This window comes from Aedes albopictus, chromosome 3 (assembly GCF_035046485.1).
Source record: "Aedes albopictus strain Foshan chromosome 3, AalbF5, whole genome shotgun sequence".
In the NCBI taxonomy this organism is placed as follows: domain Eukaryota; kingdom Metazoa; phylum Arthropoda; class Insecta; order Diptera; family Culicidae; genus Aedes; species Aedes albopictus.
In genome coordinates, this window is record NC_085138.1 from 399624224 (window position 1) to 399649937 (window position 25714).

The 25714-nt window shown below is 43.4% G+C and overlaps 2 protein-coding genes across 5 annotated transcripts in view; one reads left to right on the forward strand and one right to left on the reverse strand.

The window, feature by feature from the left end:
* LOC109408340 (protein cortex) overlaps positions 1 to 25714 on the reverse strand; it is a 218900-nt gene that overhangs the window by 147692 nt on the left and 45494 nt on the right. The gene's annotated exons all lie outside the window — the stretch shown is intronic.
* On the forward strand, positions 2429 to 4717 carry LOC134291940 (uncharacterized). Of its 2 annotated transcripts, XM_062860412.1 has the most exons (3): positions 2429 to 4387; positions 4448 to 4516; positions 4586 to 4717. In XM_062860412.1, the coding sequence occupies exon 1, from the start codon at positions 2501 to 2503 to the stop codon at positions 4160 to 4162; it is 1662 nt and encodes a 553-aa protein (XP_062716396.1). In that variant the 5' UTR covers positions 2429 to 2500; the 3' UTR covers positions 4163 to 4387; positions 4448 to 4516; positions 4586 to 4717. The 2 variants fall into 2 exon arrangements, with proteins under 2 accessions (XP_062716396.1, XP_062716395.1); XM_062860411.1 differs by having other exon boundaries at positions 2429 to 4516.

Below are 25714 nucleotides of genomic sequence, written 5' to 3' on the forward strand. Positions count from 1 at the left end.
CGGTCATCGTCCCAAACTTTGCTGCCCCGTCCGTGCGGGTTTTATACAGTTGTATACAGCTGATTGAACATCATAAATTCAGATGCTTAAATTTATTTATTACATTGTAGAAGTTGCCCTTCTTTACGCGAACGCGCGCTATGCAGTGATTTCCAGTTTTCTGCCGAGCAGGCAGAGTGCTTCTCGTCTTGGTTGATCCTCGCGCAACGTGCGCATACTCTAAGTGAGCAAAAGATTCCGGCAACCGGGCGAAAGAAGTGCGATAATAATCACCTATTGAAATGTCATTTCTTAATAATACGCCGTGTGGTTTGCTGGCTCGCTGCGCCTTCGATGAAGAAACATGCTCGGGCGGTCATCCCATACTAAGCGCGGAGGTTGGCTTAGCCAGCCTGCGCTCCAGCTGGTCCAAGCAGAAAACTGGAGCAGCTTAGAGCTGGAAAATCTAGCTGTCGCTCGCGCTAGGCGGCAACACACTTTTAACAAAAAATGGTTCCAGGGCGATAAGTTTCAGACCCGGCGCGTGAAAACGCCCACGGATGAAAGGTTTTTTTTTGCGGAACGGAATCGGGCAGTGGGTCCGGTGAGGATGCTGTGGCCGCCCACCTGCCTGATGGCCCCCGCTGGATCAACGTGATTCAACGCGAGGAAGCGTGGCAAAATATTGCTCCTATTAGCGGGACAACCAATTTATTCGGTGCGTGCCAAAGCGTACGGTGGTGTCATGTTAATGTTTTCATATAAAAATAACACAGCGGTTATGGAGTGCAAATCCATGGGATTTATTTTACTGAGCACACATAAAACAAAAAGGTTTTGGATTAAACATATTCAATAAGCTGTATACCATTATCCAAAGTGGCTTATATGAGCAAAAATATTGTGCAACGACAATTAACACATGTTTCTCTCTTTCTTCCATTTACAGGTGTTGCACACAGTACTTTGAAGCGCAGGTAAGAGGTGAAAAAAGCACCCATGGACACCAGATAGTTTACGAACTTCTACACAGACTTCTGCATGATAAAATGTGCCCGATAAGCTTCCTAGATCTGCCTACATACATACATTTATCTGGTCAACATCACAATTAGGATAACACATAATGAGCAATAGTATGCCACAATACTTGGTTTGCGGCTGTCACTACTACCGATCCTCGATTACACCCAACGCTCGCCAGATCACACTCCACCACATCCGTTCATCGTACTCCTTGCACTCCACGCCATCTTATAGGAACCACATCTGTAACGAACACCAACTTTACAGAGTTGGGGGAGTTATCCCTCTATGGTTGGCTTTTCGGTCCGGATAAATTATAAGCGGGGTGATACTATTTCATCCGACGTTTCGACCCTTGGTTTGGGTCTTCTTCAGGGAGGTCTAAAAAACGTGTGTTTTATTATCTGTTTTAAATTTTGCTAATGAACTAGTACAAAACTTCTTGAACCACCCACAGTCTCTCAACTCCGTGGATCCAGTCGCCAGATTTTGCAAATCCGCAATTAGAGTGACCAAGAAGTTCATCGCCGACAACCCCGAATTATGCATAACCGAATCAGACAAGGGCAACCGAACGGTTATTATGAACATCGAGGATTACGATCGAAAAATGAAAACGTTGGTCGACGATGACACGGTGTACGTCAAGCTGAATAAGGACCCAACCAGTGGATACGAGACTAAAAACAACGAAATGGTCAAGCGTCTGAGGAATCTGTCTCTCATAGACGATCGCACAGCTTACAAGCTAAAATGCAACACGGCCGTCTGCCCTCGCATATACAGTATGCGGCAGGAAAAAATGCGAAAGTGTTTTTCAACTTCAAACCTCATTTTCGTCCATTTGACATTAACCAATCTATGTTTCAACGTTCCATGATCAATAATAGGCTAGTTTTCTGAAAAGTTAACTAAAAAATTTCCCATTTTGGTCACTAACCTTTACAGGGCGGCGCCTGAAGATGAAGACAACCAGAATTTTCAAACCGCAGAAAATCACACAGGTCGCTAAATTTCGCATCTGATAAAACAAAATTTTTAATTTTTTCTACAATATCATCAAATATATGTACTTATTTCATCTGGTATGTGAAACTACATGGCTCTGGATCAGTGTGGTCTGGTTGTTCATCGAATTTGAGCAAATTTTGTTACTGTTATAGTCATTTTGTTTAATGACCATTGGGCGCGCAGTTTATTGATATCCGCTTATAAGGCCTACATTATCACATGTTAAATATCAAATATGCTCATTTTTATTTTTCAGTGCTAGAATATAGACATTGACTGATACACTGTCATGAAAAAATAGTCATATATATCCCATATTTAGCGTGTAATAGTGCCTTGAACTTTTCGCATTTTTTCCTGCCGCACCCTGTACGGCCAGCCCAAAGCCCACAAACCCGACCTTCCCCTTAGGCCAGTCGTACCCAACATCACGAGCCCCACATACCATCTCTCGAAATACGTGAGCGTCATACTACAAAACGCAATGTGCAGTCCGCACAACATACGGGATTCGTTTACGTTTGCATCCGAGATAAACCGAATGAAAATTCCAGAAAACCACGTCGTTGTCTCATTCGACGTGATTTCCTTGTTTACTAACATTCCCAAGGAACTGGTGATACAAGGAATTTTCAGAAACTGGGAAAAAATTAAACGACACACACAGATCAATCTCGATCTGTTTCAAGAGCTCGTCGCTTTCTGCTTGGATACCAGCTACTTTATGTTCCGTGCACAAGTCTACCACCAGCAATTTGGGACAGCCATGGGGAGTCCTCTGTCTCCAATCCTGGCAGACATGGTTCTCGACGAACTGATAGACACCGTAGTCCAAAGGCTGGATTACGTGATAAATTTCCTCAAAAAATATGTGGACGACTTCTTCTTGGTACTACCCCGAGACAAAGTCGACTACACTCTTCAAGTTTTCAACAGCTATAACGAGCACCTCCAGTTTACTGTCGAGGTTGAAAACGAAAACAAACTACCTTTCCTTGATGTGGTAGTAATCAGAGGAGATGACCAAATGCTATCGACAGAATGGTATGCGAAGCCCATAGCGTCAGGCAGACTCGTCAACTATTTCTCATACCACCCGCTGCCACAGAAAATGAACGTAATAACCAACTTCATCAACAGAGTCATCACACTATCACCAAAAGCCGACGCACAAACGCTGAAAAAAATAGTCCACACCATCCTACGCAACAATAACTATCCAACCAATTTGATCAATCGCATCTTCCATCGAACTCTATCACATGCCACTGCCGGACCACCACTCGGGCCAACATCCAATAGCATTGCCAACAATGTCAACTCTATGCCACACCACATCGCTACCCACACCACCACCGCCAGCACCGCTAACACCGAAGCCACCTCCACCACCTCCACCGCCACCCACACCACCACCAACGCTGCTACCTCCATCCCCACTGCACCAGATCCAGACCAGAACACCTGCACTCCAACAGCCCCATCAACGCATCCTACAACTGATGCATTCAAATACGTCAGCCTCCCGTATATCCCCCAACTCAGCCAGAGTATAAGCCGATGCCTGCAACAGGAATACCCAACGGTGAAGATAGCCAACCGAAAGGTTAACACAGTCGGACACCTACACACCAGAGTCAAAGACCGTATAGACCCGATGCAGCAACACAACGTGATATACCAAATACCATGTAGCGACTGTAACCAAGTCTACATCGGTATGACGACGAACAAACTGAGAAAACGCTTAAGTGGGCACCAATCGAACATCAATCAACTCAACCGACTACGGGACCAGGGTTACACCAACACCGACCAAGCAATGATCCAACAGAGCTCAAAAACAGCCCTAACCGAGCACTGCGTAAAAGAGGATCATCGCTTCGCTCTGCAACAGACGAAAATACTCGATAAGACACACAACAGATCCACTCTGCCTCTGCTAGAATGTTTCCACATCTACAATACCCACCGCACAGTGAACCACCGCACCGACGTAGAAGGCCTCAGCTCCATATACTGCGGGCTTCTACGAACAATAGCAGCAAAACAAGTCAAGAGAACCCAAACAAACCCGCTGCCACCACAGCACCCCAGCACATCCAACCCCGACAACCAACAACCAACAGATGATCAACAGCAATAAATCACCATAACACTACCCCACAGACATAGGTACCAGTCCAACTGCACACACATCGTCACATGTAACTGAGAGAGACATTTCAACAATCTCCCAAAAATTCTCCATTAGCATTTCCACTAAAACTAGTATTCAGTGTCTAGACGCCATGATAGTGTTCGGCGCAGTGGTAAAACAAATTATTGTAAACTACACCCTCACCATCTACCCACAAATAGCCAACACAAGGTAAACACACGCTACCAGGTACTAACAACCCCCACACACCAACCGATCATTACGTTTCAGCTTAAATTCACCAAACCCGACAGCCCTACGCCAAGCAATCGGCGATACAAACGTAGCGGTATCCCTATAGTGAGATTTTTCAAAAAAACTAGTTCATTAGCAAAATTTAAAACAGATAATAAAACACACGTTTTTTAGACCTCCCTGAAGAAGACCCAAACCAAGGGTCGAAACGTCGGATGAAATAGTATCACCCCGCTTATAATTTATCCGGACCGAAAAGCCAACCATAGAGGGATAACTCTGCCAATCCGTCGGTCGATTCCACAATCAGCTTTACAGAGTTGTTGTCCGACATTTTTGGAACATGCCCTGCCCGTATTTTTCCAACTTTGAACACCTTCTGGATGTTAGGTTCGCCGTTGAGTCCACAGAGTTTACTACATCGTGGAAATGAATAACAAAATTATTTGTATCCTGCTAGAAAATCGGCTGCAACTATTTTTCCAGAATTATTTACAAGATTCCTTCGGTATTTTTTCACGCCATTTGTTTTGGTATTCCTTTTTGAATTCCCTCTGGAAATTCTTCCAGATTTCTACCAACATTTTCCCTCGATTCGAAGATTGCTTTCCAGGATTCCTTGAGAATCTTCCAAGACTCCGGAATTCCGATCAATTTCTTCTGGAAGTTGTACGGAATTATACAGAATTTCTCTAGAGGTTTTCCCAGTATTGCAGGATTTATCACGAGATCTCCACTAGAGTTTCTGCAGATGTTGTCGTGGAATTTCTGATCAATGACAAGCAGGGCGCGGAGCCTGAAACATGCCGCATTTCGTCGTTCCCGCGTATTCGTATTTTTCTGTGTGTTTTTTGTTCGCACTTTGTGTAAACGATCGACGATGGCTCGGTGGCAAGAGACCACATTGCCCGCATCGTGGTGCTCGTGTCCGTCGTTATTCCGAGTTCGGAAATGCTGAGACCAAAGCCAAACATAGAAAACCAGCTGGTCAGGATTGCCCGGTGAGTTCGTTCCTTATTATTACTTTTTATATTTGAACATGACATATATGGGGATTTCGGAGGGGTAGCCTAAGGAAGTTAAATGAACTGGTTTCCGGGCAAATGTTCGTGGGGTGGCCAGACTTTGTCACGAGATAACAATTATCATGTTGTTTTCCGAAGGTCTCCAGTGAATTTAGCTTACCCTGCTACAACAAACCATCAGGTAGATCATTCCGTTCCGGTATGACTCTGCAGCCATAGGTAATCCTTGCGCTGATGGTGGGTATACAATCATCATCATCATCATCATCATGTTGTCGTGGAATTTCTGATAGAGTTTTATTTGGGACTCCTTTTAAAGGAGTTATTCCTGAGGTTTTACAGAATTTTCAGCTGGTACATTTTCGAAAGGTTCTCGCGGGATTTCTTTAAAGATTTCTCTCGGAGTTTCTCCCGGGACTTCTCTCAGAAGATTCCTTCCGGTGTTGATCCTGGAATATCTCTCAGAGTTTTTTTCAGAATTTTTGAATGATTGATTGATTTAGCTATATTATAAGGACCCAGAGTTTTTCCTGGACTTTCTCCGAAGATTTTTTTTTGAGAGTCTGAAATTTCTGCAGGAGCTACTGCTGGTATTACTCATACAGCACGTCCCGTGATTTTTTCTGTTATTCTTATGGTTTTCTTGTAGTTGATTATCTTATTTACTGCAACGATCCACCTGAGATTATTTTCTTACAGATTTTCTCGGGATCATTTCCAGAGCTCTTCCCGGAATGTCTACCAGAAATCGGGTGCTCCGTTTTAGGATATAAAAAAAATGCTCCTGGAGATCTAGCAGGATTTTTTCAAAGAGTTTTTCTCGGAATGTCACCTTGGATAACATACGAGATTTCTTGTGAGAAATTCCAGAAGAAATATCTGGAGGAATCCTGGTCAAATTTTGCGAAAATTTCCGCAAAGACTTATTGGAGAAATCTCGAGTGGTATTTCGAAAGAAATTCTGAGTGAATCGGGGAAATCTAGGAAAAAGTTCTGGGACTAATCTTAGGAGGAAATTTAAGCAGGAACTTTGAAAACCTCTAAAAGGAATCCAGGGTAAAACTACGTGCGAAATCCCGCAAGGAAATCCACGAGAAATATCTGAAAACTGTCTTTGGAAGAAATCCCTGGAAGAACTTATGCAAAAATCCCGATAGAAACGGTTGGAAATCTATCCCGAAACCACTAGGAGAACACTAGGAAGTAGCGTTGGGCAATTTTGAATCGATGTTCGCAACATCGATGTTTTTGTTCTGATTAATCGATTTTTTGAATTGATGTTGAAGCCCCACGAAATCGACCGAATCGATTTTATACATTCGATTTTTCATTCGATTCAAAAATATTAAATTTCTTTTTTTTAGAATACACTGTAGAATTTTACCATTAAAAAAACTAACATACGAAGTACATAAAATCGAGGGTCTATGTAATCTAGGGTCCACTAAATCGAAGTATACCTGTACATCTCAGGTTTCTTGGGCAATCCCTCCCAGGAGTCAAAGTGAATCTTTCTCAGGACTCAGGATTCTGGAGAAATCCTTCTTATGGTCGAGAAAGTCCCTTTCAGGGTTCAAGCGTCATTATCGGGATTCTGGGTCAGTCCATCTCCGGATGCCGAACTTTTTTTTTCGAAATCCCTCTCAGGATTCTGGATCACCTTTAATAATGTAGAAGATCTTCTCGTAGGATCCCTCTCAGGGTTCTAGGGCAATCTCTTTCAGGATTCTAATGGGATGTCTTTCAATACTGCAGGAGAATTTCTCTCAGGATTCTAGGAGAATCCCTCTCGGGATTCTGGAAGTATCCGCCAGGGAGTTCTGAGGATAACCATCTAAGCATTCTGAGAGAATCAGGAGGAAAAACTTCTCTCAGGATTCTGAGGTAATCCATCACAGGATTCAGGGAGTATCCATCTCGGGAATCTGCGCAAATCCCTCAGAATTCTGGAAGAATTCCACTTAAATTCTGAGAGAATCCATTTCAGAAAACTGGAGTTATCTCTCCCAGGATTCTAGGGAAATCCTTAACCCAAGTAACACACTTGTCACCGAAGAGTCACGGTGGCGCAGGTTTTTGTTGCGCAGAAGTTACTGCGACTTACTTTTAGCAAGTTAGTATTTATTTGTTAGAAGTAAGTCATAGTAACTTCTGCGTAACAAAAACCTGCGCCGCCGTGACTCTTCGGTGACAAGTGTGTTACTTGGGAATAGAATTCAGGGAGAATTCCTATTGGAAGAGTCTTTCTCTCGTTTCTGGGATAAGATCTCTCAGGATGCCAAGCTGCTCTTCCGTTGGTAGGGCCACTGCTAACTGCTGCGCGTAGTCTTGAGCCACTTCTACGTTACGAAGTTGCTCGATGTTGAGCCGCGGCGTTCGACTTCGACGCGTGGTGATAACTGTCGAAAGTTTTGAGCGCATGCATACAGCGACTAAGTAGTGATCCGAATCTATATTCACACTGCGGTATGTGCGGACGTTGGTTATATCTGAGAAGAATTTACCGTCGATTAGAACGTGGTCGATTTGGTTTTCTGTTTGATGGTCGGGTGATCTCCAGGTGGCTTTGTGGATATCTTTGCGGGGGAAGAAGGTGCTTCGGACTACCATACCACGGGAGGTTGCAAAGTTTACGCATCGCTGGCCGTTATCATTCGATACGGCGTGCAGGGTGTTTCGCCCGATTACCGGTCTGTACATTTCCTCCCTTCCTACCTGCGCGTTCATGTCGCCGACAACGATTTTCACGTCACGCGGCGAGCAACCATCGTATGTTTGCTCTAACTGCGCGTAGAACGCTTCTTTCTCGTCATCGGGTCTCCCTTCGTGTGGGCAGTGGACGTTGATGATGCTGTAGTTGAAGAAACGGCCCTTAACTCTCAACATGCACATCCTTGCGTTGATCGGCTGCCACCCGATCACACGTTGTCGCATCTTGCCCAACACTATAAATCCTGTTCCCAGTTCATTGGTGGTGCCACAGCTTTGGTAGAAGGTAGCCGCTCGATGCCCGCTTTTCCACACTTTCTGTCCAGTCCAACAAAGTTCCTGCAACGCCACGATGTCGAAGTTGCGGGGATGTAGTTCGTCGTAGATTATCTAGTGACTTGCAATTCCATGTTCCAAGTTTCCAATCGTAGTCCTTATTTCGTCGCGTGGGTCTTTGCCGATTGTAACGAGTCGTATTTTCTCCTATGTTATTCGCAATGGGGATTTTTACGGGTGGCTTATTGGGCCTACGCCAACACTCCTGTCTCGCCGGAGGGCCATCGTGCCAGTTCTGTTTAACGTCCCAACCAACACTGGGACGACCACGCTGATGGGGCTACCACCTTGGATCTAGCTGGGCGTGGTGCAGCGTTTCTTACTCAGCCACTGGATGCCAGAACAGACGCTGTTTGAGCCGCACCTCCTTGGTGAACAGACACTCGGATCGTACCTCCTCAATCTAGCTGAAGTCAGAAGGACAACAGTGCCCAGGCTGCACTACCAGCTAAGCACATAACTCATAGCTGGCGGTCTTTGTCATCGCTTGACCCGTGGAAGCATGAGGTAGGAACTTGTGAGGACCAGAGCTATATTGGATGCTCTCCTTATCGACTCACCGTTTTGCAGCCCAATGGCACGAATACGGATTCCCGGATAAACTGATACGGTTGATCAAGGCGACGATGGATCGAGTGATGTGCGTAGTTCGAGTATCAGGGACACTCTCGAGTCCCTTCGAATCTCGCAGAGGGTTACGGCAAGGTGATGGTCTTTCGTGCTTGCTGTTCAACATTGCTTTGGAGGGTGTAATACGAAGAGCGGGGATAAACACGAGTGGGACGATTTTCACGAAGTCCGTTCAGCTGCTTGGTTTCGCCGATGATATTGATATTATTGCTCGTAAATTTGAGACGATGGTGGAAACGTACATCCGACTAAAGAGTGAAGCCAAGCGAATCGGATTAGTCATTAGTGTGTCGAAGACAAAGTACATGATGGCAAAGGGCTCCAGGGAGGAATCACCGCGCCCGCCACCCCGAATTCATATCGACGGTGATGAAATCGAGGCGGTTGAAGAATTCGTGTACTTGGGCTCACTGGTGACCGACGACAACGACACCAGCAGAGAAATTCAGAGGCGCATTGTGGCAGGAAATCGTGCCTACTTTGGACTCCGCAGAACTCTACGATCGAATAAAGTTCGCCGTAACACGAAGTTAACCATCTACAAAACGTTGATTAGACCGGTCGTCCTCTATGGGCACGAAACATGGACCCTACGTGCAGAGGACCAACGCGCCCTTGGAGTTTTCGAACGGAAGGTGTTGCGTACCATCTACGGCGGAGTGCAGATGGAAGACGGGACTTGGAGAAGGCGAATGAACCACGAGCTGCATCAGCTGCTGGGAGAACCAACCATCGTCCATACCGCGAAAATCGGGAGGCTACGGTGGGCGGGTCACGTCATCAGGATGTCGGATAGCAACCCGACTAAAATGGTTCTCGAGAGTCATCCGACCGGTACAAGACGACGTGGAGCGCAGCGAGCTAGGTGGGTCGACCAAGTGGAGGACGATCTGCGGACCCTACGCAGAGTGCGGAACTGGAGACAAACAGCCATGGACCGAGTGGAATGGAGGCGGCTACTATGTACAGCAGAGGCCACCCCGGCCTTAGCCTGACCGGTAAGGTAAGGTAAGTATCTCTCAGGATGCTGGTGTGATAATTTTCAACATTTTGAAGGAATCTCCCACAGAATTTTAGAAGACTCCTCAGAGTTATGGAAGGGCCCCTTTAAAAAATCAGGAGGATTTTTTCTCAGCAGTATTATATTGGAATGCCTATCAGAATTCTAGGATCTCTGGATTCTAAAAAAAATCATTCTAGAATTTTAGGGTATTCTCTACCAGGGGTCCCTACCTCGGGTGAAATCCCTTTTAGGATTCTAAGAAATTTCTGGATGATCTGGGTTTATTCCTCTAAGTATTCTGAAAGACCCTCATTTAGGATCCCTCTCAGAAATCTGAGGATATCTTTATCAGCATTCTCAAGAACTCTTCTCAGACTTCTTGGAGAACCGTATACAGCATTCTCAGAATTGTGGCGAAATTCCTCTCAGAATTCTGGGGGAATCCTGTGTGAGGATTCTAGTGGTATCCTTCTCAGGATTCTGCGTAAGATCCTGTAAAGATTCTGGGAGAATATCACTAAGTATTCTGCGGGTACTCTTCCCAAGATTCTCTGAATACCTTTCGGGATTTCTGGCAGAATTATTCTCAGCATGTTAAAGAATTCCACCCAGGATTTTAGGGGAATTCTGGGAGAATACTTAAAAGGATTCTGGAGGTATTCTTCTCAGGATTCTGGGGGAATGCTATCTCCCTGAATTATGTGATAGTATATCTCAGGCTTCTTTGGCAAACTCGCCCAGTATATCGAGGGAACCTTTCTCAGGATTCTGGAGTAATTCTTCTTAGGGTTCTAAGCATCCTTTTCAGGATTTTGGGTCATTTCTTTTAAGTTTCTTGGGAATTTCATCTTAGAAATTTTTGTGAGTATTCTAAATGAATTTATTTCATGAATGTGGAAGAACCGCTCTGGAATTCCTCTTAGGATTCTGAGAGAATTTATCTCAGGATTCTGGGGTAATCCTATTCAGGATTTTGGGATAATCCCTTTAAGAATTCTGGAACATTTTGAGAGGATCTCAAGGGAAAGCTTCTCTTAGGATTCTGAGACAATCTATCACAGGATTATGGGAGAATTCCTTTCGGGACTCTGAGATAATTCATCTTATAGATATGGAGTAATCTCTCTTGCGATTCTAGAAAAATTCTTAATGGAATTCAGAGAGAAATCCTACCGAGATACCGGAAGAGTCTTGCCTTCTTTTCTAGGTCGCCCAGAATTCTGGTGTAATCATTTTCAGCATTCTTAAGAAATATCTCTCATAATTCTAGAGGAACTACTTTCAGAATTCTGGAGATTCTGGGAGAATTTCTATCAGCAGTCTGCGGTAGTTTGTCACAGTACTATATAGGAATACTTCTCAGAGTTCTGGGGAACTTCAGGATCTCAAGATTTTTCTTTCGATTCAAAAATATTATTTTTTTTTCAGAATGCACTGTCTCAACGTTATATTCATTTTTGCGAAATGTTCGATGTGCAATATCAAATTTTGATATTGAATTTATTAAGACAAGTAAAACATGAAGGGAACTTGAACTAAATGCAGCAAATGAATCATTTAATAGTTTTATCATATTTTATAATATCAAATCGATGTGAAAACATCGATTCAAAGCATTCGATTAAATCGATGAATCGTTTCTGCTGATCCGATTCGAATCGATTCACGAAAATCAATGTCTCTTCCAATTTTGCCCAATGCTGCTAGGAAGAACTCTGCGAAAAGAATTTGAAAAATTAGGAATTTACACGTGACGTAAACCATCAACGTACGTAAACATTTCATGACTGAATGGCAAATTTGACTAAATTTTACATCCATCATGTAAGTTCGAGTTGGTTGCGCAAGATGTCAACAAACCTATCTGACCAGAGGTAGAAACAGTTTTACATCTATCGTTTGTCTCACAACTCGGTGATACAGCCGATAGGTATAGTACGTGCCTCTCAATCAGCGGACCAGAGTTCGAATCCAGTTCATTATTTTACTTACATATGTTTTATCTCTCGCTTCGTCTCTAGCGATTGCTATCTCGACTTTATTTGTTGTGATAGAAGACATAAATTTGTGTCAAACGGGCCGCTCCTTTTATGTGCATCCAAGTGAACTTAAGTTTACATGATTTTTTCAAAGAGTGTAGAATTATGGGTAGAATTTTAAAATCTTAACACTTACCCAAGCAACACGACTTGTTTCAAAGCCAGTACCAGCAACATCAGTGCAATTTATTCAGTGTTTGTATTAAGGACAACATAACATAATTGCTTCTCCTTTGAAACGCAAAAAGCGCAAATTCTAAATCGTTATGCAACTTGAGCTAGGGGGATTGATAAAAAAAGAAAAAAAATGTCCAGACTCGAACCATGGACACCAGGAGTATTAACCACCCACCTAACATACTACACCAGAAGCTCTGTTAGAGACTTGCTGCTCAACGCACCATAAAAGCTACTGAAGTTACGCGTTACTTCATTGTATCTTCTATGTCACAAGTTAGAAAGCTGTCAAAATGAAAAGACGCGCAAGTTTTCTGTAAGACATTTGGAACCTAATCTGAACAAACAAACCACAGTTAGATGTTTCATGTGTGTTACATAGCACATTCAATGCAAGCTGACTGTATTGTCACTTGTGAGGAATATGTTAGCTCCGCCTCCATAAATGGATGTCAAATACGATTTTTTGTAATTCATATGAAACAAAGCTGCAACTTAACGATATTCGGAGTTTAAATGCAACTCAACTGACAAGATTGAAATTGCGTGTGCATTTATTGCAACTGTTTTAGACCAAAGCATAGAAAGCCACATTTTGCATGATGTTGCAGGTGCTGCTTGGGTACACAACCGGCACAGAGTACTAACATCCAAGTTTATATTCAAAACTGTGTATGGAATTCAAAGGTCACATAGCCTGTGGAGTTACTGATTGAACACCAGATTTTTTTTTTCCTGATATTTTTAGAGTATTTGGATGTTATTATAGGTGGAAATGACAAAGCAATTTCTTACAATTAACCCAAAACAACTCTTTTAAAAATTTACAAATATTCCCTTATCGATTCTTGTATTATATTCAAAACAGTTCTGTTAAACAGTTTTTGAGAGAATGAAATGATTCAGTGGAATCTCTTTAACCGTTATGTGGCCGGCAAACTTTTTGCTTTTTTCTACACCGTGTATTTTAAATTAGTGCTGGGTACCCGGGTACCCTGCCGGCCACATAAGGGTTAATAACAAAAAAAATTCTATTTAAGTTTTATGGATATTTCTGTATAGCTTTAGAGAAGTATAGAAATTTATTAAAATTTACATTAAAAATTTGCCCCTGAAAAAACCTGAACTCAGGGAGCTTTATTTTGTCTTATGAGTATACACTCTGTACTAGCATGTATGTACATACGTTGTTTCTCACGCATTCTCCACCAGTCTTACCTTTGCAGCTTCGTTTTTTAGGCCACCGTTCCAAATGATCTGGCAATAATGTCCATGTCGTTTGCAAAGCATACAAACTGATCAGATATCGTGAAAATCGTACACCGGCTGGGCTCGACGAATTACACCTTCCAGAGCGATGTTGAAAAGTTGGCATAGGCATGAGAGCCCCTTATCTTGTCGTAGTCCCCGGCGGGATTCAAATGAACTGGATAATTCACCCGAAACCCATACGAAATTTTTCACACCATCCATCGTTGCTTCAATCAGTCTTGTCAGTTTCCCATGACAGCCGTTTTCGTCCATAGCTCTGTGCGGTCGATACTGTCGTATGCCGCTTTAAAGTCGATGAACAAGTGATGTGTTGGTATTCATGGCATTCCTGGAGGATTTGCCGTACGGTGAACATCTGGTCCGACGGCTGAATAGTCCTGAAACTCATGCGTTTGAGATTACAGCCGACGGGAGATGATCAGAAATAGCATTTTGTAGGCACCATTCAAAATAGTGATCGTCCTGAAGTTCTCACATTCCAAAAGGTCGCTTCTCTTGTGAATGAGGCAGATTACCCCTTTCTTCCACTCCTCCGGTAGCTGTTCGGGTATCAAGATCTTGACAACTAACCGGTGCAGACAGGTGGTCATCTTTTCTGGGCCCATCTTGATGAGTTCAGCTGCGATACCATCCTTACTAACAGCTTTGTTGGTTTTGAGCTGGTGAATGACATCCCTAACTTCCCTCAGCGTGGGAGTTGGCTCATTTCCTTCCTCTACTGCATTGGCGTAATCCTATCCTTCGTTGTCGTGGTCTCCCATGCCTACGTTCTCCACGCTATGCAAGTACTCATTGAAGTGTAGCTTCCACCTTTCGATCGGTTCGTCAAGAGGCTTCCGTACTTACCTATCCCTGCATATTTCGGCTCGCGGCACGAAGCCGTTGCGGAATGCGTTAAGCTTCTGGTAGAACTTCCATGCTTCTTCGCACTCCGCTTGCTTCTTCCAGTTGGTGCTTTTTCTCCGGAAAGAAACGTGTCTGCTGTTTTTCGCTTCTGTTTGTAACGTTCAACGTTCAATGGGGCTCCTTGCTGCAGCATTACCGTACGTGCTACGTTCTTCTTTTCTAAAATCGCTCTGCCGTTCTCATTGAACCTTTCGTTTTGTCGACTTCATTTCAACTTACCCGATGGTGTTTTTGGCTGCGTTGTTGATGGCTACTTTATCTGCACAGCTAATCGCGTTCGGTAATTTTTACCGAAATCTCAACAGCTGAACGTTCGGTAATGGTTTTTTACCGAAATTCTGCAAAAAATACCAAATTTCGGTAAAATGTTATCGTTTATCTGTCAAATTTTAACGAAGTTCGGTAAACGTCACCGAATTTCTCCGGTAAAAAACTTAACGGTTGAGATTTCGGTAAAATATTACCGAATTCGGTGATTTTTTCTAAGTGTGTGTACTTCAGCATAGGGCCCATATAGCCGAGGCGGTAAACGCACGGGTATTCAGCATGCCCATGCTGAGGGTGACGGGTTCGATTCCCGGTCGGTCCAGGATCTTTTCGTAAAGGAAATTTCCTTGACTTCCTTGGGCATAGAGTATCTTCGTGCCTGCCACACGATATACACATGCAAAATGGTCATTGGCAGAGGAAGCTCTCAGTTAATAACTGTGGAAGTGCTCATAGAACACTAAGCTGAGAAGCAGGCTTTGTCCCAGTGAGGACGTTACGCCAAGAAGAGAGAGAGAGTGTACTTCAGCAGTCATCTAGACTAGAGGGTTCACCTCGAGCTCGCCCTCGTCGGGCAACGCTGCCTCCAGATTCTGTGCATATGCTAAGGTAACATCGGGTAGCATCAGTTGCCACTATTGCAGTCGCCGGTACTGTACATTGTTGATGACGGAAAGTTTTGGGCGAAGTTTGACCATCATCAGGTAGTGGTCAAAGTCGATGTTGGCGCCGCGATAAGTCACATTTTTGTTAGTCAACTGACAGGCGCTGAACTTTCCAATCGTCGTTGTGAATTCCTTCCGCTGTATTTTAAACCATACAAAATCCAGCGCTCATGACTGTCAAGACTGGATGAATACAGTTATTTGAGAAAAATCCGGACAACAACCCTGCAAAGCTATTGTTCGCAATCGATCAGATATGCAGGTATGAACCGCAGTGGACAAGATGAGCGGATCAAGTTCTTTTAACGATTTTACGGTTTTGAAGCGTATCCGAGGATGAAGAGCAGTTCAGTATACTGCGAATTGAGTTTTTGGGCTTATTTTAGAATGAACTAAAGCCTAAAATGAAGAACCAGAAAAGCACGAGAACGGACGGCATTACTATCGGTTGTTACTTAGATAGGATGTGCGGTGCGTGGACCAACAACTGACAAAGTTTCGAAAAGTCATATCTCAAAGCAATCACACTTTCTCGCAAACAAGTATCGCTAGCATCCAGACCGTCTGCAACAAAGTAGACTCGTAAAGTCCCACTATGCACAATATCCTAGCGCACAATCTGCGCAAGGCGCACGCGTTTCGCATCGCACTCACTATGCGCCCCAAACTAGAAAACCCAACCCTCTGCCAGCAATCCTCCGAAGAAGGAAAGAGCTTCCGCGGCGGCTGCTAGGCGTGTTGGGGAAGCAGTTGCCGACGACAACAACCCGCGCGAACTGTGTGCGGCTGCCATCACCATTTCAGAGGTGTCGGCCTGTCGAAGTGAGGACGTCGTAAATTATTTTCCCCAACTAGCTGAACGAATTGTGTTGTTCTTCCTGCTGTCGCGCTCCCTTCGCCGAGGTGTCTCCCCTTATACTATGTCGTCGGTCGGCGAACGAGGGGGACGATGTCGGCACATGAATTATCACTTGTTCTACGAGGTGTTCGGAACTTATTACAGCAATGTGTAATTAGCGGATTTCGCCTCGCCGGCGACAGCTAACGAATGGAACGGTTAACGGCAGCAGCACGTGGGTTTGAGGATAGTGCGGGTCGCACTCTCTCAAAGCCTTTTATTATATTCGCCTGCCGAACAGAACCGGGCAGGACGGGGAAAGGCTTGTCAAATCTGCTTGAGACTCGGACGGCGGCGGCGGCGGTTCGGCTAACTAGTTATGTATTCACACGGATAGAAATGGTTGCGCGAGAGCTGCCAGCTCAGCACCAAGGATCGCACCGGGAAGGAGAGGTCAACATCGTGATTTTCTTCATAAATACTATGCCATTCCACGCGAGGTGGAATTGTAACAGCACCCTGCCCGTGCCGATCGATCGGCGCATTGCAAAATACCACGTACGGACCTATAGTTCCCGGTGATAAATTTAATTGCGGGCAATTGCGACCGTAAATACTCATACTTCGAAGGCGTGAACGCATTCCATTACATCAGTAAGGAATGGGTATGCGATATGTTGAAAAATTCCTTCAATGATGTTTGAAGACGTAATGCTATAAGGAAGGTGGAATCTTCAATGTTGTGAATACTCAGTTTTCCCAGGAGCTCTCGATCATTGCATATTCCGACCCACCTCCACTTTCTCTCCCGAATTTCTGCCGCTATCGACTTTTGATGACAATGGCGATGAAACTCCACGTTGGAGACCTGCAGCCTTTGATTGCTCTCCACTGATATACACCAGGTTTCACTTGCGTACAGCAGTACAAATTTCACGTTTGAGTTGAAATTTCGGATTTCAGTGCGTTGACTAGCCTGACTGTTTTTCAAACATTTCCTAAACTCGCAAAAGCAGTCCTCACCTTCTTGATCCATGCACCTATGTCGATTTTGGTGCCACCATCGGCCGCCACTACCAAGATATTGGAAGCTTTCAACATTTTCCAATGGCCGCCGTTGAGCTAGAAAAGCAACCTCATCAACCAGTTCGAAGCCATTTAGGTGGTCCATGGTAATTACTCCAGCGAAGACCCAGATTGGGTCGGACAAGACACCGTTGTGTAGTACTCTGCCAGAAAATGCCCTGTACTAAGCTTAAATGAGGACGATTATTTTCTCAGGGACATCCTTGCGCCTGAGGGCTTCCCACATGCATCGTGACCGAAACAGTCAAAAGCTTTTTCGTAAGCAATGAGTAGAGTTTCTTGACATGCATTGGTTTGCTGCAGGATGATACGGAGCGTGTCAATTTGGTCTACACAGGATCGTCCGGCACAGAATCCTGCTTGCTACCTTCGGAAAGTAGCATCAATCTTCTCCTGTCCGGGAAACGATCACTTTGCAGAATACTTTGAGAAAGATGCACAGCAACAAGATACTCCGCCAATTAATGCATAGAGTCAGGTGAGCACCTTTTCTAAAACGCTTTGCATCCAGACGGCCGGCAATGTCGCGGTTTCCCATATGTTCGAGAACAGTAGGTTGTTGGCCCCTAATTCATTTAGAGAATTTCTACGGAGCTTTTTCATTGATTACGCAAATGATTTTTTAGAGAATTTCTCCCAGGATTTCTGAGGATTTTTTTCTAAATTTCCATCAAACACAAAGATTTATCCGGGATTTATCTATGGATTTTATCAGAGATTTCTCCAGGGATTCTTTTGTAGATTATTTTCGGGATTTTTTTCCGAGATTTTTTCAGTGTTATTAATCGATCCTTTCCAGGATTCATTCATTGATCCTAATCGGGTTTTCTTCATGGAATTATTCGAGATTCCCTCAGGATGATTACTTGTTACGAACGCGAAACGTAACGTACGTTTGAATTCACACAATTCAGAACGAATTTCTTCCCAACCATCTTCTACACATAATCAAACGAGCCACATCATAAAACCCCAATCAAATCATGAGCTACCACAATAAAATGAGGCCCTCGATTACAAACGTAGAGCAGAGCGATAATGTTTATCAGCATAACTAATCCAAAGCTATGAGGCTGAGTGGGACTCGACTGACTTTGAGCAGTATGATATAATAAAGCAAAAACCGATGGAAATCATACCAGCAGCTTAGGGGCTGTCCGTTTATTACGTAAGGCAATTTTTCCGAAATTTCGACACACCCACCCCCCCTTGTAAGATTTTTTGTATGAAACTCCAAATATATTTGTATGCCGCGTAAGATTTTCCAAACCCCCCTTCCCCCAAAAACCCTTACGCAGTTAATGGACAGCCCCTTAGCATATCGATAGCATTCTAAATGTAATTAACGGTCATCGGGATCGTGCAAAATATGATTGGTAGACGTAGTTTTGTACAAACACAATCGAACCATGTAGGCTACATGATGTAGCTAGAAATTTCTCAAATTCAGGAAAGTTCGTGTCAATTTTCTCTTCGGAGAGAAACTATTTCTCCTGTGCAAACACAAAAAAACCATGTACACGCAAAAGATCATTTTAGAATTCTTGCCACTTAAATGCGTAGATTTCAAAGCGTAGAAGCCATTTGGCATGGTAATTACGTAACGTCTAAATTGCCAATTTCCGACCCCCTTCCTCCCCCATGTAACGATTTTTGTATGAAAATTCAAAATTTGTTGTATGGATCGTAACGCTAAGCTGGACTACAACCCCCCCCCCTCCCCCTATAACTTTACGTAAACTGTGTACGATGCCTTTCTCACTCTGGTAATTCTCTTCGGGTAGCCGTTCCTTTTTGGAGGAGAATTTTGAGTCTAGAAAGGCCTAAGTGCTACTACACACATTTTAGACGAGTCCCCAACCATTGAATCGAACTTTTTCTCACTCTGGCTGAGGTTCCGAATACGAAAATGTTAGTAAGAGTCTAGAAAAGGCCAGTTTGACAAGATTCAAGTGTTAAAGGCATTTATTTCTCACTCTGGTAAGCTAAGATACCGAATGCAAGAACGTTGGCTTGGGTCTTAAAAGGCCTAAATGCTATTTTCATGATTTGGACGTTCGATTTTAACTATTCGCCTTATTGAAGCTTCTACCCTGAGCGAGTAGCACCGGTGTTCGAAAGTAACGCATTCCATCTAGCCCGTTAGTTGGCACACACGGAATGTGGTACCGTATCCCTTCGCAACGGTACCGTGAAACTATTGTAGGTTTCGTCATCCTGATCATCGTCGATTCATCATCACGATAGCTGTTGTCAAGAGTGCTGCTGAATTCAGTAAGAATTTAGTCTAGGCCCACCGCAAGCGGTGGGACCATGGCACCATGCTACCAATTGGAAGATTGTGTTGACGCCAACATTTGGTGGCTCCGGAGAGGATATGCTGACATCAACATTTGGTGGCTCCGTAGAGGAGGAGCTACTGCTATCAACTTTTTTGTGGCTCCAGAGAGGATGTACTGACACCAGCATTACCCGGCATTCCATCATGGATTCCTCCGAGGATTCCATTATTGATTTCTCCCAGGATACCCTTAAGAAGCTCTTCCGGGATTCCTAGTAGGATTCTTTCACTATTCCCAAAACTGTATCACAGATTTCATCAGAATTATTTCTGAGTTTACTCCAGAGTTTCCTTGAAGTATTTATTCCTGGCTTGCTTGATTGATTTCTCCTGGGGTATCTTAATTCTTTTCTCCAACTTCTCGAGATTCATTCAGGCATTCTTTCAAGGATTTGTTCTCTGAATTTCTTTAGCGATTTGTTTCGGATTGCCTTCTCAGATTTTTTCTTTGATTTCTCCTGGGATTTTATGGAATCTATTTGGGGACTTCGCCTAGACCCTTTCAGGGGTTCATTCAGGATTCTCTTTTGTCAATTCTTCATGAATTTATGTCAGAATTACTCTTGGAACTCCTTAGAGACTCCTTTTGGGATTCCTTCTGGGCAGTCCTGTGAAACATCGCGACCATTACGAGACAGTCATAAGAACCATTTCTTGGAATCATCCTTCTCATGGTGCTGCCATGATCCATTTAGGGATTTTTCCTCAAGAGATGTCTGGAAATTTTCATGGATATTTCTGTTGGTGTTACTTTATTGATTTCTCATAGAATTACGTTCGGGATTTCTTCCGAAATGTCTTAAAAAGTTTCGATCAAGAATTCCTTCAGGGATTCCAACTAGGATTCCTCCCAGGACTTTTTAGAGACTCCTTACAAGACTCCTACCGGGATTCCTTCTGCGATTTCTTCTAGGAAATCTCCAGAGATTTTTTCAAGCGTTTCTTCGCATTTTGTTCAGGGGTTCTTCCAGGTTTCTGTTTGAGTTCTCTCCAGGAATGTCTGCAAGGATTTTCGTTTTGAGAATTTTTCAGGATACAATACCAGATTTTTTAGAGATTTCTTCATGAAGCTCCATAGGAGTTCCTTTAGGGATTTCTCCAGGATTCCATCATGGATTTTTTCCGTCATGTTTTCATATCTTCCGCGAGTTCATTATTGATTTTTCACGGATCCCTGTAGGAACTACGTACAGGTTCCATTCAGGAATTTCTCCAGACATTCTTTCAGGGAATCTTTATTTTCTTTTCTATTCTTCTTTTCTTAAATATCAATTTCCTCAGGATTCTTTTCAAAATTCCTCCATAGGAATTTTCTTCCGAGGGAGTCCATCCGGTATTTCACCAGGATGCTCTCAGGGACTCCCCTTGAAGTTCTTTCAAGGTTTACTTCATTGCAACCATATCACAATAAAAATGAGGCCGATGCAAATATTTAATTTGTTTTGTGTCACGACACACCGCCACCCCCCTCCCCTTCAAAATTCCAAAATTATTAAAGAGGCGAAAAAAACATGGCGGCCCATGACTCTTTTTTTCAATAGAAAAATAGAAAAAAATGTAGTTCAGCAACAGTTGTTCAATAGTGGGTATGTATAATTTTTAATTTTTAAATAGTTTTTTCTGCTGTTTTTTTTTGTCCTTTTTTAGTTTTGTTCAACGCGCCCAACCAGATTTGAATAAGTTGGCCCATCCGGATCCCCGTGACAAGATCCACGGGGCCTCATTGGGGACACTTCTGGTTTTCAACTTATATATGCCGTGCGACATATCAATCTTCCTGATTCGAAAGACTGAGTCAGAAACGATAGACTGAAGTCTGTTTTCACTAATATGGCCACCTCGGACCATCTAGCACAGGTTACACGTGGGTGTCATAGGGGATATTTTTGGGTTTTCAAGCAAAACATGCCGTGCAACGTATCTTTCTTCATGATTTCGAGAGGATGGGGTAGAAAAAATTGTCTGAAGTATGTATCAACTGATGTGGCCGCTCCAGAACACCTGGAACAGGTTCCGCGAGGGAGGCTCAAACACAATAACACAAGAAATAATCACTTTTAGCCATTTGGCAAAATAAATTCTGTCCCCAACCCCTGACCCCAGTACAATCCGGAATATCTCTGGAATGGTTCCGGATATTACATGGCCACTTTAGTGTAATAAACTTGCACCAATTTATGATCGATCAATGGCGACTTAAAAAAAATCGGATGAAAATTGACGAAATGCCAGCATTTTGAAAATGAGTTGTTGGGGGTCGGGTACGTGAAGGCTAGTATTATGAATTTTATTTATCGAGATTCAGAAATCTGGAAGTTCTGAAATCTTCATATGTTCAATCTCTGGGTAGCAGAAAGCGTACATTAGAAAAGTCGGCATTATCATTTTAAAAGAAAGTATGTACCGGTTTTTGGAAATATTACTTTCTTCCAAGCTGTAGATCTTAGTTCATCCCTCCTACGTTAACTACCGTGGTTGTTAGAAAGAGGCGTATTTTTCCTGTCTAGTAGTAGTTGTAGAATACGTGGGATGGATAAAATACTATGCCTAGCCTTGAAAGAATTAGATTATTAAAAAAGCAGCAATGCGCTTTTTACATGTTGGTGCCCAAGTATACTCATAAACAACAGTACTCGGTTTTAACTCTGATACTCATTTAGAAATAAGGTATCGTATACCCTTACCACAAAAACTATGAAGTAGCTCAACCGCTAAGGCGATCGAGGTCCAGAATTTCATTGGGCGCGCAGATGACGGTGTGGTGTCCCCAACATCACAGTCCAACTATAAGCTAATGGGTGAAATGATACGCAAACATTACATACGTTTTTAGCGCGTTCACTCCCCCTCCGGACCGATACGGAATTTCACGCTGCTGCTGGTGCTGCAGCCCGCCCATACGCACCCAAGGGACTTTTCTTATCAGGTGCACGAGATCGCCTCTCCAGTTCCAGTCACCAGCACCATTCAGGAGAAAGAATGCGTTAAGTGCGCTGCTGTCGCCGCGCGCCTGAGAGTTTGGAGCTAAGTATGAAGCTGCGTCGTCGCCCGCCGCATTATGACCATAACGGATCGCGTGGCAGCCCTGCGGCCAGGGTACGTCGTCAACTAGGCGATCGCTGTATTTCAATGGTGAAATGGGGATGATTTCTATAGGGACCGTACAAGTGTAGCGACGCGACGAATGGGGCGCGGACAGGTTCGCTTGGCTGCTCTAATGGTAATTGCAGTTAATAACTGCCGGTAATGTCGAACGAAATGGCAGCTGCTTCTAATGGCGAACGATTGATTTTATTACACTTATTATGGAAATGCAATGAATTTATTCGTGGCATAAGGCTTTATGATTAGGAGTTGATAGAATTAGGTTTTTCGTTAGTTCGGCCATGCACTTCTGTTAGAATCATGTTATGGTTCTCTATTCTGGAGCCTGAGGCTTCGATGTATTTTCACCTTAAAAGCTTTGCGTGGAAATACAAAAATGGATTTCTTTTTATACAAGGAAGTGTGATAGTCCTTTTAAGATACAATCTTGATAGATTTGACCTCTTTCAGATTAAAATCTTATATAGATATCAGCCCTCAAATCTCTTAGCGAAAAGCTCCCTGATCAATAACGGCAAGCATAACCAGTGTGTAAATATTTAGATATTATGGATGGAGGCTTTCCTGTCCAACCCAGCAACGCAAGAGCATAACTCCCGGCTAGACAGCATCTCAGACAGCGCAACAACACCAACAACCTCGAAGTAAGGGGAACCAATCTACGGCAGCAGCCTAACGCGACGCGAGAACCTCCCACCCGCGAGGGCTGATTCTCCCCTGGGAGACGAGTCGCTAAAACATATTTTCTCACTTTAAAGGTGGAGTGATTTATTGGCGCCCGTCTAATAGACGCGTCGGTCAAACTTGAAAGGCCCTGGGCGGACACTGTTGTACTGGGGGGGTTCGGTTCGGTTTCGTTTAACATGGAATGGATCTGGTTCCAGAGCAGCCGGCTGGCTGGGTCGATGCGTTCCAATAATCCGGCTGCGGTCGGTTGATGGTCTAGCTCGAGGGGGATATGTTTTCGCACTGTACAAATGCTTGCTGGGCGATGTATGGTAAATAAAATTGTTGATGGTAGTTCACGATCCCCAATTAGTTTCGAAGCTGCACGGCAATTTATCTTGCGGTTCGTGTGCTAAAAGATCCCTAGAACTACATCACTGAAGGGGGCGAGAACGAGTCAACATCGGTGCTCAAGGGAAGGTGTTACATTAACCGATGTTTCATCATGATCCTAATGATCGAATGTTGTAACTGCTGAAGGCTGACACGCTCTGGTCTGTTTGATAGGCTATTCTTCAAAGCCAAAAGGTACCATAAGCCTTTGAACCCACTATTGAGAATATCTGAAATAAGTAGTACGGAATAGAAAAATAAATATGAAGGTATTTTTGAAAACAATTGACAACCTTATTTGAAGTTATTTTGACAAAAATGGGGTATTGGGAAATGTCCCTTCATGGTGAGAAAGTTCCTACCTAATGCTTTCTTGGTCTTATCTTTTTTGTTTCAAATTTCTCATCAAAGTTGTCTAAGAACCATTTTTAGAGCTCAGAAAAACGCACATTTTCGTGCGCTGAAAATGTTGCTACGTCATTCCGTTCAAAAGATATTGATGATTTTCTAGAAAAAAAAATAGGCAAGTATTTTTTACTTGAGTTACAAAAATAACACCCCTCTGATTTTTTTATATGTTTTGTAACAACATTTCTTCTTTTGAATGCGGACAAAAGATATTTTTTATGTTTGCCCCATCCCGTCATATCACCTTTTCAAAAAACTATGATTTTTTAAGAAAAACACTTGTAACTATTGAGCCAACAGAGATAACGACCATCTCAGCGCACGAAACGACGCGCCTTCAAATGATCTACAAGTGTTGCTTGGGTTACTTTGATGGAAAATCAAAACTGAAAAAGTTAATGCCAGAAAACCGGTTTTTCTTGAACCACCCTAAGCTTAACCTGAAAATTATCTCTAGATCTGTCAATTTTAAAGCTACATAAAAATTGTTTTCAGCAAACTTGCTCAAAATTGATAGATCTACAACTTTTCCGAAGAATGTATATAGTTATCCTTGCAAATAAAAAAGTTTGGATTCCTGTTCCTTTGAAAATATGGACCACACTTATTTTCATGCACAATGGAAGGAGGGCCTTATTATTAGGGTCAACTTTGTAGAAGACCACATTTATCTAAAAACTCATTTGAAAGGCGCTGACTGCATCTTTCCTCGTAAATCTGGTTCGTGGACCACTGTGCACTGAACGACTCCTCCCACTTCCTTATGGACTAGTCATACCTTCATCGCTTCACTTTACTTCCTTTTTTCATCTTTTCTCTCTCTCGTTGCTTGCAGCCTCTCGCGGACCTTCCTTCTGTCCCGTGCGCCCCTTGAGTGAGATGATGAATTTGAACTAGAGGCTTCAGTGATCCGTGGACTCACTGGAAAAAGCTTGGATTCGTCGGCGCACTTGGTGGTTGTATCGGGTACAGGGCTGGTGCGGACACACTACAAATCGGCTACCTAGCAGGGTCTACTGTCGGCACAATGTGAGAAATTGAGAATCACTATGCCGGGATAGGCAGTGTATGGATTGGCTAGATTCGGGGCTATTGTTGCTGGATTTACCTGGATGTCCAGATTACTCTAACTTCTCCACTTTTCCGTCCTTTCCAAAACTTCTTTTCACTTCTCCAACTATACTTTTCTCCTTATAACTTTTTCCGTATTTTAATGCTTGACTTTCGTCTACGGCGATCACCAGGTTAATGAGTATCTGTAGTTCTGGAGATCGTTCACCCCGAATCTTTGGCCATTGGCCCGCCAGTGCCGTAAATCCTCTTCATGATGGCCACCCGTTTCGCCACCTCCATGGCCATCCATTCGTACAGTCCTGTACAGCCTTGTAGTGGTTAACGGAAGTACCATCTTCCTTACGTGGAGCAGTGTAGCGATGA

Excerpts from the sequence above, each read along its gene's own strand:
- LOC134291940 (XM_062860411.1), top strand. The coding sequence starts at position 2,501 with ATGTGCAGTCCGCACAACATACGGGATTCGTTTACGTTTGCATCCGAG.